Consider the following 15,758-nt stretch of genomic DNA (forward strand, 5'->3'; position numbering starts at 1 on the left):
GCAACGCTTGCCCAGGGGGGAGGGGGCCGCCGTCGAGAGAGAAGGAGACTTGGATCTTGGTTTCGTTGGTTATGCGGTTTAGAGAGGCGGTGCGGCGGGTTGGAGGGGTGGGAGGGGATGGGATTGTGGAGCCCATGTTGGGCGGGAAGGAAAGGGAGAAAGACGGGATGAGCGATCAAAGTCTGCGTGAGGCGGCCTTCGTAGGAGGACAGAGATGAGTACTTAAGAAGCTAGCAGTCGAGACCGCTGTAGCAAAAAAGTTCACGATTTGGGCAATCTGTACCTGAAATTTGGAGATGCTGAGCGGTGACGCGGGGGGACCAGCAGAACGGGCATTTTAGGGCTCTATTTTCCAGCCAACCCTAACATTGAGCTTCACTGCACCTCAAGACCTCGAAACCAACAGCCCGCGCTCGATCCCACAGCCAGACCCTCAACACCTATTGCCGGAGTCCGTATCACATCCAGAGGTCACCTTCGGCGCGGCCGACCCACATGTGACCTCTGCCCGCCATGCCGATCAACCCAACATATCTCGCGCAGAGAACGCGGACCTGTGAGTCCTCCACCATTACCTTCTACCGAAGTTGGACGAGACGAAGCGATGGAGGATGAGAAAGACGAAGAAGTCATGCAAGGACTGACGATTCGAGCAGCAATAAATTGGGGAGATGCGCACCGAAGAGTGCTGAAGAGCTATCGGGAGTGGCTGAGAGCTGTACGTTGTCTCCGTCCTCATGTCTCTTGTATGCTGGTGGGCACAGCGCCCGCCTGAGCTGTCAGAGCCTTCCCACCAAAAATCGAGCCTCACCTTGCTCGCATCTCTCTCTCCCGACGACAGTCACTTCCCCGAGCAGAACGGACCAGCCGCGCAGAGCAAGAAGAGCAGAAGACACTAATGTATTCATGTCCCACAAACAGGGTCCCGAGATCCAACAAATGTATTCGCTCAACATGCCGGTCGCACGCATCCGCTCAAAAGTCCGCGAAGAGTTCGAGAAGCACCGCTACGTCAACAACCTCAAGGCGGTAGACGTGTTGATCAGCCAGAGTCACATGGAGTTTCAGGTATGTCATTCTACATGTTGATTCTTGCTACACCGCCCACCAGACTCGGCGTCGTGCTGCGGCGCGTCGGTCCTGGGACGATTCGTGAAGCACCGGTGCTGGCACAAATCCACATGCCGTGACTTCGGAGATGGTGGTCATCGCAAACGACATGCTCGAGCATCACTTCTATGTGGACAGTTGCTGATTCTTTCCTTCTGCTACGACTCCAGGAAACCTTGAACTTCTGGAAGCAGCTCTCCCACGTGATGAAATACTTCCGCAAAGAAGAGGACCCGACTGCCCGACTGCCGAAGAATTTCATGTCGGGATTTTTGGAGGTGAGTCACCAGCCACTGAGATTTTCTCTACTGCTCGAAGCCATGCCTAACTTGTCGCGAAAAGGGCCGAAACTAGATCCATAGAGCAGACAGGGATGGGGTCGGCCAACAAGCCACAATTCGTATCGTGGTGGGCGAAGTACAGACTTCTAGACAGAGGCCTCGTTGGCGTATGAAAATTCCGACCTCAATTAATGCCGTTACTGGCACCCACGTGATGCTCGAATAAGAGATCGATCGCAGGACCACCGTGATGCGGACTCCCTGATGCCCCGAACTAGGCAATCGCAGAGGCTACCCTAGCACGTAAAATGTCGATTCTTGAACGTCAACTCTCCATCGCCCCATCATCATTAAACCGATCCCGCGCCGCCTCGAACTTCTCCGTAATAACATCGCATGCCGCAATCATATCGTGCAGACCCTTCTGCAGAACGGCTAGTGCCGTGGTCTCGACGTCGTCCCAAACCTGCACCCGCACACTCAACATACTCTCACTCGGATGCGGGATCGTGTATCCGCAGAACTCGACATCCGGGTTCTTGCAGATGAAGTAGCGTAAAGCGTTTCCTAGCGTGTGATCTTCGTGCGCGATGGCGAAGGAGGCGGATTTGGGTGTGGCGTTGGGGAGGATGGATAGTTTGGGCGTGTTGCCTAGGAGGAGGGTTTGTGCGAGGTCGGTTGTGACGAGGGAGGGGTCGGGTGGTGCATCGTCGGAGGTGGTGGTGGGCATATTGTGTGACGGGCTGATGGAGTGGAGGGACGGCTGTGAGGGGCCTCGTTGGGCGGTGATGCGGTGTTGGTTGGGTGTACTCTGCAAGGTGTGTCGATAGTCTACGAGGGTTTCAATGCGATGTTCGCTAATTGGCCTGTCGTGATGATCGGAGTACACGGCAGGGATCGTGGCCGTTCAGTAAGTCGAAATTGGCGGATTTGGATCCGTGGCATACGAAGACTCCGATGAGGCGGGTGTGAAGAGTTGCGAAGCAATTCGAATACTCGAAGAAGACTTGAGCAAAAGTTGCCTTATTGGCGGAGTCGCACGAGCCAATCAACGTCTGCAGCCAGGCCCTGAATCATGCCTCGCGAAGTGAATGCTTCCGGCCGAGTCAACAGCATGGGGTGCTGAGCGGGTATAAATATCCCTCTTCCCCACGTCGTCCTCTTCCCTTTTTTTCCTTCAGTCAACCCTTCACCTGGCTGTCTTGGGCCATCAGGTGTTTCTTGGGCATTGCCATACTTTTGTAGCACTTGTTGCTACCCGGTGGGGCGATCTTACACCAACAGCAGGAGAGCGAGGAAGTGATTATTGGATCGCGTGGACGCAACGAGATCACTGAGTTACGTTGTCTATCTAGTATCACGGAGACCTTCCCATGAGCATGTGCACGAATCATGTTTGCTTGTCAATGATCGCCTCGTCCCTCCTAACTGACTTGGCAACTTCGCCAGGCTTACGCAGCATCGCTTGCTGCACCACTGCTGCGATAGGAGAGAAGTGAAGCATGCCCTGATCCTCCTCCAGCAGATAGCGAACATTATCGATGTCAGCAGTGCTGAGCTTCTCGGAAAGAGCTGCCTTGCAATTAAGGAAGACTGTCCAGAGCGATTCGAGGGGGAGTTTGTTGGCAATACCATCACCAGTGCGCTCACGGAGGATGTCGATGTTGGACATAAGCCAGGCGCTGTACAGACGCAGGCATGGCAACAACTTGTGGATAGTGCTTGTTGAGGCCAGTCCGCCTAGGAACTGAGGTGTCGATTGAGGGACATTCTCGTGCTCTAAAGACACAATACTCATGAAAAGCGCGAGCGTCGACATGTTGAGCTCCAGCAACATGTGATATATCCTCGATTCCCTGTCGTGGGATCCGGCGATTTGTTCGGCGCTCTGTAGTACCTTTGTCGCATGGTGAAAAGCAGCGATGTTCATCAAGCACATTTGTTTCAATGACTTGGCGCCAGGCTCGGACACCACTAAATCAAAGAGCCCTCCTCGTCCCAGAAGAGTGTCGCGTTTCGGACGGAAGTCTGCCGGCGCCGCATCCGCATCAGCGTGGATCATGGCATGAAAATAAAGAAATGAAAACTCCGCTCGGGCGGGCTTTGTCTGAGTGGCAGATGGCTTTTTGGTCTTGGTCCAGATCTTGTTCAGCAGCCTGATCAGGTTTTCATCTGCTGCAGGGAACGGATTGATCGTGGCTAAACACATGTAAGTGTAGTACAGGGCACCAAAGTCGTCATCGTCAACGACTGCCATCATCGACAACTGGTTGAACGATAAGCCAGAGGTTGGATCGAGCCGAGCAGCACATTCGTAGTATCCTTCCGCCGGACCCCAGTTGCGAGTCTTCTGGGCAAGCGCGATTTCTCGATAGCGTGATAGATCACCACAATGTATGAGAGTGGAATGACAGTATTGCAGTAGCTGTTGCTTCTGTGGCGCATCAACAGGCACCGGTGCGTCGACGGACAACAGGTCGAGGTGCATCTTCTGTGCAACGCTGTGCAACTCGCCGATACCAGTGAAGTGTGACCAGATCCGCTGAAGGAAGGTGCGGTAGAATCGAAGGCTAGACTTGATGAAGTTGAGGTAGACCTTCTCGAGCTTTCTGCGCTCGACCACTTTCCTTGATTCTTTGCGGACGTCCTTGAGGCTTTTCCGGAGCCGGTTGTTGACAGTGTGATGTGCTTGCCATATTCGCGGCTCCACGTTATGGTCGGCAGCCAGCTTCAGGTCCAGAAAAAGGGCATCCTGGCATGTACTACGAAAGCTGAGACAGTCAGCACCCGATTGACCCATGTGAGTTATCTCACCTGTCCAGAGCAGACTTCATAGCGGCATACTGAGAGTTCTGGGCCTGTGTGAGATGCTCCAATTCGTCTTCTGCCCGATCCACATTTCTGGGAGAAGGTCAGCTCCAACGTGTCCAGCAGAGGTTGGTATTGAACCTACTTTAGTGCTTGTTGCATAGCTTCGTCCATGGCGCGCTTTAGATCACATCTTGGGTGCTCAGGATGCCTTCCTGAGCCCGCGCTGCAGGCCGCGCAGCATCCCTGGTGGTCGTGACGCTCGAATGCGACTTCATTGAGCGAAGAACTCCACCTTCCTCAACGACGCCTTATTTTGATGTCTGGACTCGTTCGCGAGATCAGGTACCGCAGATGCCTGTACTCAGGAAGCCACATTACAATGTGAAGCTGTTATAACTCTTTCATCACAGCGATGAGGTGCGAGTCGAGTAAGGCTCAAACCCTCCGGGCTGTCCAAGGTCACTGGGCCAAGGCTGTGGTGCAGCCTCGTCCTCCAGGAGGACTCCCGCCGTACTGCGAGTTGACTTCGACGTGCAATTCTGCATGCTAGAGACTGCACCTGCGCCTTGTTCGCGGCATCGCACCTGGCATCACACGGGGAGTATAAGATGTCCAAGTCGTCGTTCTCACGCCGGATAGCCCGGTCACTACAACAAACACAGTCAGTCTGCTCGAGTTGCGCTCGGACCAGAAGATTTCAGTCCACGACCAGTGCCTCCAGACCTTCTTCAGATCCAGCCTCGGAGCTCGACAGCAATCCGTCTCTGCTCAATACCGACGCTGCAGATGCGTCGACCTACAACCCAGTCATACGCGCAAAGAGTCGGCCGGCGCAATTACCTAAAAGCCGGTATGCCTACCTTCATTCCTACTCACTCCTCGTACAGCATACTTACATATCTGAAGCTACAACTACCGCTCCCCTCGCTACTGGCATGGGCCGCTCCATCCACACCAGCCTCCGCCCGCCAACGATCCTTCATCTCGCGAATACGTCCCCGGCCCATTCTCCTCTCCACGCCTCGAACAAACATACCATCGCGTCCTTGCCGCCGACTTCATGACAATGTGCTACCAGCATACACCTCCTGGCTTCAAGCCTATGGAAAAAGGTCCTCGATTACGCAGCTGGGAAGGCGACAGCCCCTACTTCAAGAATCGACCATTACGAGGCCCGCGAGGCGGCGATGTGCTACGGTTACTACGACATCCAATCGTGCCCAATAACATCCCACGCCTCAACCGCGTCACTGTACATGCATTCATCAAAGCCGCTTTGTCGAGAGGCTCCCCACCTCTCCACACCGCCGGTCTGCTCGTGCAGAGCATCACGAACCAGCGCGCTGTGATTCATAAGGCGAAAACCGGCGTCTCGCAATGGTCACTCGTTCCAGGGAAGCCAGTCTCCATGACCGTGGATCTGCGAGGCGAGGACATGTGGCATTTCATTTCGAAATTAATCACCATTGTGCTCCCACGGATCAAGGACTGGCGAGGTATAAGAGCGACCAGTGGGGATAGCTCCGGCAACCTGATGTTCGGAATGGGACCTGAGACGGTGGCGCTGTTTCCCGAGGTCGAGACGAACTATGACAGCTACCCGACAAAGATGATACCTGGCATGCACATCACAATGCATACTACTGCGACTACGGACAAGGACGCGAGAATGCTGCTGCAACAGATGGGCGTCCCGTTTTGGGGCAAGATTGTGGACTAAAGTTCGCGTGGCCTGCCTACAATGCAACGGATTTGAGATTTTCCCTCGACTATGATGCTGCCAACAGCACCTGGGCGGACTCTAGGCATGACGACTGGACAGAATAGCTTGGGTGAGGGCGTGCTGGTCAGCCTGTTCGCAGTCGCCTTCGAGCAGCCCGTGGAGACCTTCACGACCATACACCCTGTGCCATAGCGTTGAATCTTCAAGCAAAGATCTGCTTCAGCTCCCCAGTCTCCGTGATAAAAGCGAATCCCAGTACGTCCATGCCATCGACGTAGCTCTCAGCACGAAGCGTACGCATGTCAATGCGGATGGTCTCCTCGAAGTCTTCGCTAGTGAAGCAGCCATACTCGATAGCGTTGATGCGGGCGTCGTCCGCGGGATTGCGAGCTAGGGCCTTTTCGCGGATGTACTCGTCGGTAAGGTGCGTCATCCCGCAGTCTTCGTAGAGGCTAGACGTCAGCTACTGACGAAGGAGGTGAAGGGCTGGATTGGCCTGGAGAACTCACCAGTATGATGCACAACAGCAATCGTGCCGCCCTCGCTGATTGTATTGAGAGCTCGAAGCGTCAGAACACTGCGCATGGTGTCCTTCGTGATGCGTCCACCCGGGTTGCGGATCGAGGCAAAGAGTGTGTTTGGCTTGCCATCCGCGCCAGTGCCCAGGAATTGCACTGGATCGCAGCGCGGGTCCATGCATGTGACTTGAGTGGTGAGTTAGCGGGTTGTGTGGGGGACATCGTGGGCAGGGAAAGACTCACTGATCATCAATGGGCCCTCAGGTGCGGTGCCTGACTGGCGGATTTGTACCATCGTGGCGGGATTCGTCCAGCCAGGACGCCATGCTTCGTTGTTGGCGAGGAACTTGGTGGGAAGGGAATTTGTCTGTGCCATGATGGAGTCGAGAGGCTAGCAACTGGACTTGTGCCGATTGTGGTCTTTGGAGTATATCGGGATTGTTCGTGGTTTGGTAGCTGAGCTGCTGTTGCTTCAAGAAAGTTGAGGTGGGCCCTGCGACACTATATACCTGCCTGCCTACGTACCTGCCAACCTGGACTTACAACGCAGCCGTGGAAGTGATCCTAATCAATACTCCTCGGCCGAGCAAATCTCATGGTTGACGTTGTGATCGTGGTCTTCCGACACATCGTCGATGAGGTTACCGAACTTGGTTCCTATTTCGGTCATGCGAGTCACTCAAGCACTAATCAAAGCTCCTTCAACCACGCGGGGATTTCATGAGATGCACGTTGATTTCATAAGCGGCGCAGCCAGCCTGAATGCTGCTCTGCTGCGAAATGAACGCCGACCTAACGGCGACTGTCATGCAGAAGACTAATGATCACAATTGATCGTTCGGAGAACTTGAAGTCATGGTGTTTACGGCCTTACCAAAAAGGACGCACCTCAGGTGACGTAGTGGAGACATCGTACGGCGACGATTACTGACTGACCACTAAGGTTCTTGAGAAGAACATACGTCGCTCACATCGAATAGATCACGGTCGGAGTGCAAAAGCATGGTCTTGCTTGCGTTAGAATACTGATAGTATGGACGAGAGCTGAATGTTCGTGCTCTCAAAGACGCTGGAGGCTGGGGACCTTGAACGCCTCCCGAGGCGGTGGAATTGCTGTGACTGACGGTCTGATCAACAAAATTGGCGAGGTCTAGATCTGAAGATACAGTGCACTCCCCGGCGTGTAGAGATGTTGAATGCGACTACCAGTGATCTACCAGTGATTGAAGCCTTAGTGAGACTCAAGTGAGAGATACATTGCAAGAAGTCGTTTTGGGCGTTTTGGTCGAGTTGAGCGGCATGGACACAGAGGCCGCCCCGGAGACCCACTTATCTCCAACCTCAATTGACACCTGCATGTCGGCCATCGACAACATCCTTCCTGCTGCAACGTGTGACCACTCCCGCAGCGCCCGCCCGAACACCAACGCAATCGGTCTATCGAAGACTCTCACGACCCATTGCAACCGTTCAAATACCTCGCGCCGCAATGGCGCACAATCCAGCAAGCGAACTCGCCTCCGCAATCCAATCCACGCACATCGTTCGCAACCCATCTCCCATCACGACGTCAACCCGTCCACAGCCGCCAGCCGCCTCGTACCAGCCGAACTTCCACCCTCACCAGACTCCTCGGACATCGATGCAGCAGACATCTCTGAAACATCAGAAATCCCCAGCGACATCCTCCAACCCACACCCCAACCTAGATCCCGGAGAAAAAGCTTCCCACCACTGCCAGACATGCGCTTCGAACAGAGCTACCTCGCCAGCATCAAAAACGCACAAACCAACACGCAAATAGCGATAATAACGGTGAGGGATCAACTGCTGTTGCCATTACTGCAGGGGACGCTGTGGAACTTCGCGCTGTTTGGGTGGAGACATTGGAACCGGGGGAGTCAATTCAAGGGGAGGCATTGGGGCGCCGGGCTGAGGAGATGGTGGTGGGGAGTCAATAATTGGAAGATCCCTGGGGATGGCAAAACGGGCAAGGTGGGCGGACTGGACAGAGCAGAGCAGTATTATGTGCAACGGGGCGGGAGTGCGTTGGGAGACTGAGTTCGTCAACCATTAGGCGTGGGCTACTCTACCTACAAGGATAGTTGCGGACTTCTGGTCTGAAAACCGCGTCCCGTATCACCTTCCATGAGGGCCGGTTGAAGCATGTCAATCGGATCCAAGCAGCCACGCCTGCTTCCTGTTCGCTAAGTGAGCGGCTCGATCCATGCTGGAGAAAGGGCAGAAGTGCAGGAATGCTGGTCGGAACGGCGGCAAGGACATTACTAGCCGGAGCTCTACAAATGTTTCAGGCACACGGTCAGCAGCGCGCAGCCGTGTAGGCCAAACCGGCGGTTGTTCTGCGCAGTGTGAGATTTCTCGGCGGTCTGTTAGGTGTCTTACGGGCATTATGGTAGCTAGTGGTCGATAATGCAGCCACAAAAAAGCTCGTTCTGCTTCCGTGTTTAGCCCGCTCATGCCTGGATCGACCATTGCACATCTCTGAACGTCATGCACATCCATCACCACGTGTACCTCCATCATGTATGATATGCTTTCGCCTCTGGCCCATGCCCAAGCTTTGCAACCGTGAGACCATGTGATCAGAGAGAGTCTGGGGACAAGGCAAGTCAAGTTCGCTGCCTGCGGGGTTCAGAAAGTACCTAGGTATCTCGCCACGGCCTTCTCCAAGTAAGTAGGTGTATACCTGAAAGGGGCGCCTAGATAGGTTGATCACGCACAGATCACTGTTCAACTAATCCAGGAGCCTGCGGATGCTACGATGAGTTACTATGCCGCAACGGCGAAGCCGACTTCCTGGTTCGAAAACTCTGCACGCGTGTGTAAGGTGTCGGCGCCAGAAGCTCAAGGTATGATCTTGTGTAAAGCCTGTCATTCCATCCGTATGGGGTCAGAGCGTAACCATGTTCACAGTGCGACCGTCAGCGACCATGTCTGCTGTGCATACATGCGGGTGCACAGTGTGAGGAAGGTGAGCTGCCTAAAAGGTACGATCTGATCCATCTAAGACCTAGACGAGGTCTTGAGGTCCTGAATTGGCTGATACTTTAAATAGGAAACGAACAAAGATCGATCAAGAGCGCTCGCAAGTGCAACTAGCCCAGCGGATCTTGTTGGCTGGAGGCACTCCGACCGATTCGAACTTGGCTGAAGTGGGAGGAGCGAGCTTCGAGCAAACTGATCGCATTCCTGCGCTTAGCCAAGACAGACCATCAACCTATGGCTTGATAGATCAGGTTTGCTAGATGTGGTCACATTGAGACGGTCATGTGCTAACCCATGATGAACAACAGCTTTTCACCACTCTCGACACTGAGCATGGCCCGCTCACGGGCTTCAATGCGATTCCGGATGGACTTACTTCAACTGTCTCAAACCCGCTAGCCAACGGCGACCTTGTACGCCTTCGCGATGTGATGGGCTGCAGTCTACCTGCTCGTGTCGTCACACTGAAACTCTTTGATGTGTTCATAGATTCTGTTCACTGGTTCATGATGGTATTCCACGAACCTTCACTGCGTGCCGATCTCGAGGAGATGTTAAATACTGGAACATTTCCGAGGCAAAAGCTATCTACAATCATCCTCGTGATGGTAGTCTTACTGATAGGAACAAAGTACGTGCTGGTAGACGAGATTCCACCCACCTACTCGAGCCATGACCTCTCGCGTTTCCAGGCAGTTCTCCTCGAAAAGATCGAAGCGAGGTTCCTGGCTGTTCTGGACCAAGACGATGTTGGAGCAATTCAAGTTTGCGTCCTCCTCAGCTCGTTTTACTTCTACCACGGTCGGCCGCATCGCTGCTTAGCTATGAACAGTGCCGCAACAAGACTCGCTCAAGGTATGAAACTCCATCGAGAGTCCACTTGGCGAGTCATCGATCCCATCGAGAGAGAGGTGCGGCGCCGTGTGTGGTGGGCAGTATACGTCTTGGACGGGTAAATGCTACTACGCTTCAACGGATGTGACCGAGTGGCTTACCGTTTGCAGATACGGAGCTTTGACTTATGGCACAACCAATTCTATTCAGCATTCGAAGTGCCAGGTTGAGCTGCCTCAAAATATCGATGACACACTGGAGACTTGCCCGGGAATTGGGTCATACGAAGTAATGGAAGATGGCTCATCTCGAAGAGTTACAACACTTTCTTACCAGCGATTTAAGTTCCGACTGTATTGTATCGCAGAACCGATCATGAAAGACGTATACTTCAATGACAGACGATCAGTCCGAGAAGTTGTCAACAGAATCCAGGCCATCAACGCGCAGTTGCTGGAGTGGCAAGACAGCGTCCCTCCCGAGCTCGATCTGAAGAATGTTTCTCGTCACTCTCTTACCCACAGTCGGCAGTATCGGAGTCTCCGCGTCTTCCAGGTGCAAGCTCTAGCCTTGCAACTCGCTTATGACAACATTCAACTTGTCTTGCATCGTACCTTGCTTTTCCACATCAAGGGCTCCCTGTTCAGACCACCACTCAACATGCCCGAGACGATGGACGAAATCAGCGAAGACGTCAGAAGATTATCGAGCATAAGCAAAGACATCTGCTGGAAGGCCGCGACCAGGACGTCTTGCATCGATCGATTTCCAGATGTTCTCAAACAGTCCCGCAACTGTCACGTGGGAGGTTACACTGGAGTGCAGACGTTCACCGCGGGCTTTGTCTTGGGCATATTTGCGCTTTCCCAGCCGCTGTCCACTCAGGCGCAAGAAGCAAAACGCGCCATCGGCAGACTCATCAAAATGCCGAGGCTGTTTGGCTACCGTACGGCCATCTCTGATCAGACGGAGAATATCCTACAACGACTACTCAGAGTCATCCTCGACCAAGAGATGAGACTGCTGACTGTGGAAGGAAACCACTCTGCCCTCGACAGCAGCATTTTGGACGGAGCGAACGCTAATACACTCGAGAGCCGTGCTCAGACGGTGTCGGGACGATCCACGCAAGATTCAGTATCAAGAAGAACGCCTCCAGCCCGCAGAGGCGATGACTTCGCACCCGCGGGAGCTCTGTTGGGTGACGCCAGCGAGCGCGTCGGAGTACGTCACGACACCAACCCTTCGGATTTCGATCAAGGTTATAGTGATTCCTTCGACACGACTGCCAACTCCGCATGGATCAATTTTGATATGAGTGGTATCTTGACTGATACAAGTTTCATGGATGATATCAACAACATTGGCCAGGGCTGGATATGGGATGATGTGCCCCCTTTCCCTTGATGGAAGACAACGCCCATCACCTTTTGCGCGGCAAACCTAGATATTCTCAACCTCAGTCGAGTTCGGAAATTTCTCCTTCTCCTCCAAGGCATTTTCGTCGACCTGATGGGGGTGCATCTCAGCCACTTCGGCCCATTGGTGATGACGGAGGGATCTTTGCGTGCTTTCGTGCACACCTTGTGTGAAGCCGCTCCAACCCTGTCCCTTGCCTTCGAATATATGGTCGATTTGTTCAAGAGAAAGTCCACCTGTCTCTGGAAACAAGAAGTACACGATCGGAATGAAGGAGAAGTTGATCGTCGTCCCTCGGCAGAGTTAGTCTCGGAAGCTGCAGGGTCTGAGGTGCAAATAGTGACACTTACAGACGATGTAAAATCTCCAGCCAAGATTTTGCAGGCCAATGGGGGTAATGGTGACGATGACACCGTTCACTGGATAGCATTAAACACGCCCTCAAAGAGGCCGCTGTGTGGATCGTACTTACGCAGCCAATTTGAAGCAGATGCCAGAGCCATGCCTTGCGACCTTGTTCGAAGGGAGTTGATTTCCTTGTCACGATCAGCAGAAATCTTTGATTTGAGTATTCACAGACTCACCGCCGCATACATCCATGGTACGCTGAGGTAGCTGATAACTATGTTAGCAATTCAGCACTTTGGGGAAGGACATCAGATAGACTTACGATGTGGTGAAGAAGTCATAAAACAGGTAATACATGACCGTGATCATGATAGGAGCCCCTTTAGTGTGGATGTTGAACCCGATGCAGATCAGAACCATGGCTATGGTCATGCCAGCGGCACCAATAAGCAAGCTCTTCCGACGGCCGATCCTCTCGATGTACAGTATTGGAAGGAAAGAGAAACAAAGGCACTGTGTCGAGCCTGCCGCCGCTGCAATGTGCGATATCACATTGCTCAGTCCGACATACTCTTGCAGAATGACTGGGATATAGTATGCAACCGAGCTAGCACAAAAGCAGTCAGTAAGGGTAGCTTGAATGCCAGATGCGGGACTGGATACTCACTTGATACCAGTCAACTGCTGCATACTGAGAGCAGTCACTCCAAGCATCATTCTTCTGAAGTTCTGTTGTCCTCCATTCCTGAAGAGATCCAAAAACGAGCCCGGCTTCTCAGCCTCCAGTGCCAATTCAATCTCGTTTCGCGTTCGCACAACTTCATCATCGTCTTCAGGCAAATCGCGAAGCTGAGCGATGACTCTGGTTGCCTGGCCTGTGGACCCATGAAGAGCTAGCCAACGGGGTGACTCGACGAGGAACGGCACCATTATCAACAGATAGACCGGAAAGACTACCTGCAAGGCGATCGGGAATACCCATTGGAATTGGCTGCGTGTGACATATGCTGTGCCGAATGTCACCCAGGTGGATAGTACAAAGCCAGAGTTGATATTGGCGCTTTGGATGGTGACAAGTATTCCTCGATTGTTCGCATTTGAGACTTCAGATTGCCACTATCCCGAGAGTCAGCAATCCGGAGGACAGTTACGTCTGAGGGAGTCTCTTAGTTGTGGACTGACTACAGGAACATTCGCCGTCATGACACCAACTCCAACACCTGTGATGACTCTCGCAACCATCAGATGGGGGACCGTTTTAGCAGTGCTCTGAAGTATGGCTCCGATCAGAGACACAAGAGCGCCAAAAATCTTTCAAATCAGTCAGAAGTAGGTCCTGTTGTTGGGCTCGGGCTGGACTCACGATTGACCTCTTCCTTCCGTGCGCCTCGCTGAACAGCAGCGCTCCCAGAGAACCCAGCAGACAACCAATGTCATACAACCCTGTAATCAGCCCTACCTGCAAAGCCTGGGCCAAGTTAGGAATCGGACTAATCTTTGCAGACGAGCGAACATACTGATGGATGGTGGAATTGGTCGTTGAACGGAGCCCCTCCCAACACGCCACCCATCACACCTTGATCATCTGCAAAGGATGAGCTTTAGTACATTGTATTGGCCGAGGCTCAGGTAGGGCATTTCTGCTCACAGCCAAACAATATGAAAGCAATACTGCAAGTCACAGTTATTAGCACTCGCAATGTCTTTCCACGAAATCGAACACGCTCCATCTATGGCAACAGGGCGATATTGGTCGTACGTGTGCCAACCTGATATTGTGAAGAAGGCAGATTGTGGGATGGTCTGAGTAGGCTCCTATGTAGGTAATGATCTCTTCCTGCGATCAATATTCACCATCCTACGGCTGACTACTTATACTCCGAAATTTCAGCATCTTCAGGCGGCAAGTCTTGTTGGTTCTTTCGTGACACCCTTCCATTCTGTTGTACGCTTTCCCCAGATTTACTCCGCAAAGATGTGTCGACGGGGTCGACATTGTACCACCCGCCAATCGAGGACACCGGGGAAGGGCAGTCGTTTCAGGACGGGAGGGAAAGGTTTGGATACTTCTTCAAATTCCGGCCTTTGCGACGAGGTCCGGCGGAAGACGTGTCGCAACACCAAAGAATTTCCGATGGAAATTCTGCCCCGGTCGGGAAAACTGGTCTTAGTCGACACTATCCCAGCAGGTCTTTTGCCGTCAGCATATCAACTGGCCGGGGAAACTGCCGAGGCGTCTTGAAAGCAAAACACCATTACAGCTGTTCGTGCTCGCGGGGACTGTCAGAGCGCTTTGTCATCTAATATTGCGGACCATGGAGCACTTGTTCGTTCTCCTCCGCGATTCCGAAATGCATCAAAACCACGACGAAGCCCACCTGGGCAGGGAGTATCTCCTCTAGCTCCGCTAATTCTACCAGTCTCTGCGAAGTGGCTATGGCTCCTACCACAACAAAGCAATGGAAACTACGACAGAAGCCGCACGGCATGCCTGTGCTCGAGGGCTCAGAACAGACATTTGAACTCACGACGACAACATTGAACGAACCGCAGGACGGTGAAGTTCTAGTGCAGACAGTGTACTTGAGCAACGATCCTGCACAACGCTCGTGGATCTCACCCTCAGTCGACCCAGACAGAGCCTATCTGCCGCCGCTCCAACCCGGAGACACTATGCGCGCGCTCGGAATCGGCAGCGTAATTGAGTCCCGCGACGACAAGCTAGAAGTCGGAAGCCTTGTTGTGGGACGTATGGGGTGGTCAGAATATTCCGTTCATCCCGCTCAGAATCTTGTCATGCTCGACCCCCCAGAAGGCCTCAGGGAGACACACTTTCTCGGTGGCCTTGGTCTGCCTGGGTTGACGGCATACTATGCTCTCAAGGAGATTGTGGAGCTCAAGAAGACTGATACCATAGTCGTAAGCGCGGCGGCTGGGGCTGTTGGCAGTATGGTGGTTCAGATTGCGAAGAAGGTGCTTGGTTGTGGAAGGGTGAGTTCCATCTCATATTCTCATGCTCCAGACGCACACGACTCTGACGCCGACTTTCTACAGCTTATCGGCATAGCAGGCACAGAAGAGAAATGTCGCTGGGTTGAGTCTCTGGGAGCGGACAAGTGTTTGAACTACAAGGACTCGCATTTTGCTGAGAATCTGGCGGCGGAGACAGAAGACTTTGCTGATGTATACTTCGGTACGTCGCGTCGCACCACCAGGACGGTTGCGTGTCTTTCCGTCCGACTGACTAGGCGTTCAAGATAATGTGGGAGGAGAGATCCTCGACCTTATGCTGAAGCGAATGAAAAATACGGCCGTATTGCAGCCTGTGGAATGACATCAACCTACAATGACGTTGTGAATCAGACTGGCATCAAGAATCTGTTTGTAAGTTGCATCAATTCTCGACTGCCACGGCCCTTTTGCATACTAATAGTGAACAGGAAGTCGTGACAATGCGTCTCAAAATGTTAGGTTTTATCAACATCGACTACCTTGACCATCAAAAGGAAGTCACAGATTTGCTGGTGAGAGAATGGAGTGCAGGAAATCTTGTCCTTCGAGATGACAATGAGACGATCGTAGATACTGTATTCGAGGACATTCCAAAGACGTGGGCGCTGTTGTTTACAGGTGGAAATACCGGCAAACTGCTCACACGGCTTGTTGAAGCGAACAACACTTGATTACTTCCACATTTTACGAAGCAGA

General features: G+C 53.0%; 9 protein-coding genes across 9 annotated transcripts; 5 read left to right on the forward strand and 4 right to left on the reverse strand.

The window, feature by feature from the left end:
* Positions 1 to 604: 604 nt before the first annotated feature.
* AB675_3866 (NADH-ubiquinone oxido 14.8 kDa subunit) lies at positions 605 to 1,472 on the forward strand (the record flags this gene model as incomplete). The annotated part of the gene is made up of 3 exons (XM_018143955.1): positions 605 to 718; positions 922 to 1,068; positions 1,281 to 1,472. 3 exons carry the CDS (start codon positions 605 to 607, stop codon positions 1,470 to 1,472), a joined length of 453 nt encoding a protein of 150 aa, XP_017994365.1.
* A 244-nt stretch (positions 1,473 to 1,716) lies between these two features.
* Positions 1,717 to 2,121, reverse strand: AB675_3867 (DNA-directed RNA polymerases I and III subunit RPAC2; the record flags this gene model as incomplete). Its single annotated transcript, XM_018143956.1, has 1 exon — positions 1,717 to 2,121. The coding sequence occupies one exon, from the start codon at positions 2,119 to 2,121 to the stop codon at positions 1,717 to 1,719; it is 405 nt and encodes a 134-aa protein (XP_017994370.1).
* Positions 2,122 to 2,781: 660 nt separating this feature from the next.
* Positions 2,782 to 4,373, reverse strand: AB675_3868 (Protein SMG7; the record flags this gene model as incomplete). The annotated part of the gene is made up of 3 exons (XM_018143957.1): positions 2,782 to 4,162; positions 4,206 to 4,292; positions 4,345 to 4,373. The coding sequence occupies 3 exons, from the start codon at positions 4,371 to 4,373 to the stop codon at positions 2,782 to 2,784; spliced, it is 1,497 nt and encodes a 498-aa protein (XP_017994374.1).
* Positions 4,374 to 4,810: 437 nt separating this feature from the next.
* AB675_3869 (54S ribosomal protein L7, mitochondrial) lies at positions 4,811 to 5,922 on the forward strand (the record flags this gene model as incomplete). The annotated part of the gene is made up of 2 exons (XM_018143958.1): positions 4,811 to 5,052; positions 5,109 to 5,922. The coding sequence occupies 2 exons, from the start codon at positions 4,811 to 4,813 to the stop codon at positions 5,920 to 5,922; spliced, it is 1,056 nt and encodes a 351-aa protein (XP_017994362.1).
* A 205-nt stretch (positions 5,923 to 6,127) lies between these two features.
* Positions 6,128 to 6,819, reverse strand: AB675_3870 (uncharacterized protein; the record flags this gene model as incomplete). Its single annotated transcript, XM_018143960.1, has 3 exons — positions 6,128 to 6,366; positions 6,435 to 6,629; positions 6,687 to 6,819. The coding sequence occupies 3 exons, from the start codon at positions 6,817 to 6,819 to the stop codon at positions 6,128 to 6,130; spliced, it is 567 nt and encodes a 188-aa protein (XP_017994368.1).
* A 923-nt stretch (positions 6,820 to 7,742) lies between these two features.
* AB675_3871 (uncharacterized protein) lies at positions 7,743 to 8,504 on the forward strand (the record flags this gene model as incomplete). The annotated part of the gene is made up of 1 exon (XM_018143961.1): positions 7,743 to 8,504. One exon carries the CDS (start codon positions 7,743 to 7,745, stop codon positions 8,502 to 8,504), a length of 762 nt encoding a protein of 253 aa, XP_017994366.1.
* Positions 8,505 to 9,394: 890 nt separating this feature from the next.
* On the forward strand, positions 9,395 to 11,690 carry AB675_3872 (uncharacterized protein; the record flags this gene model as incomplete). The annotated part of the gene is made up of 4 exons (XM_018143962.1): positions 9,395 to 9,426; positions 9,520 to 9,700; positions 9,758 to 10,401; positions 10,454 to 11,690. 4 exons carry the CDS (start codon positions 9,395 to 9,397, stop codon positions 11,688 to 11,690), a joined length of 2,094 nt encoding a protein of 697 aa, XP_017994376.1.
* Positions 11,691 to 11,726: 36 nt separating this feature from the next.
* AB675_3873 (Sugar transporter STL1) lies at positions 11,727 to 13,621 on the reverse strand (the record flags this gene model as incomplete). The annotated part of the gene is made up of 9 exons (XM_018143963.1): positions 11,727 to 11,995; positions 12,053 to 12,121; positions 12,175 to 12,238; positions 12,287 to 12,317; positions 12,373 to 12,657; positions 12,718 to 13,166; positions 13,233 to 13,361; positions 13,414 to 13,518; positions 13,568 to 13,621. The coding sequence occupies 9 exons, from the start codon at positions 13,619 to 13,621 to the stop codon at positions 11,727 to 11,729; spliced, it is 1,455 nt and encodes a 484-aa protein (XP_017994387.1).
* An 865-nt stretch (positions 13,622 to 14,486) lies between these two features.
* Positions 14,487 to 15,733, forward strand: AB675_3874 (2-alkenal (NADP(+)-dependent); the record flags this gene model as incomplete). The annotated part of the gene is made up of 3 exons (XM_018143964.1): positions 14,487 to 15,243; positions 15,373 to 15,434; positions 15,491 to 15,733. The coding sequence occupies 3 exons, from the start codon at positions 14,487 to 14,489 to the stop codon at positions 15,731 to 15,733; spliced, it is 1,062 nt and encodes a 353-aa protein (XP_017994380.1).
* Between the last annotated feature and the right edge of the window lie 25 nt (positions 15,734 to 15,758).

Source organism: Cyphellophora attinorum, assembly GCF_001299255.1.
Source record: "Cyphellophora attinorum strain CBS 131958 chromosome Unknown Contig61, whole genome shotgun sequence".
Lineage (NCBI taxonomy): Eukaryota > Fungi > Ascomycota > Eurotiomycetes > Chaetothyriales > Cyphellophoraceae > Cyphellophora > Cyphellophora attinorum.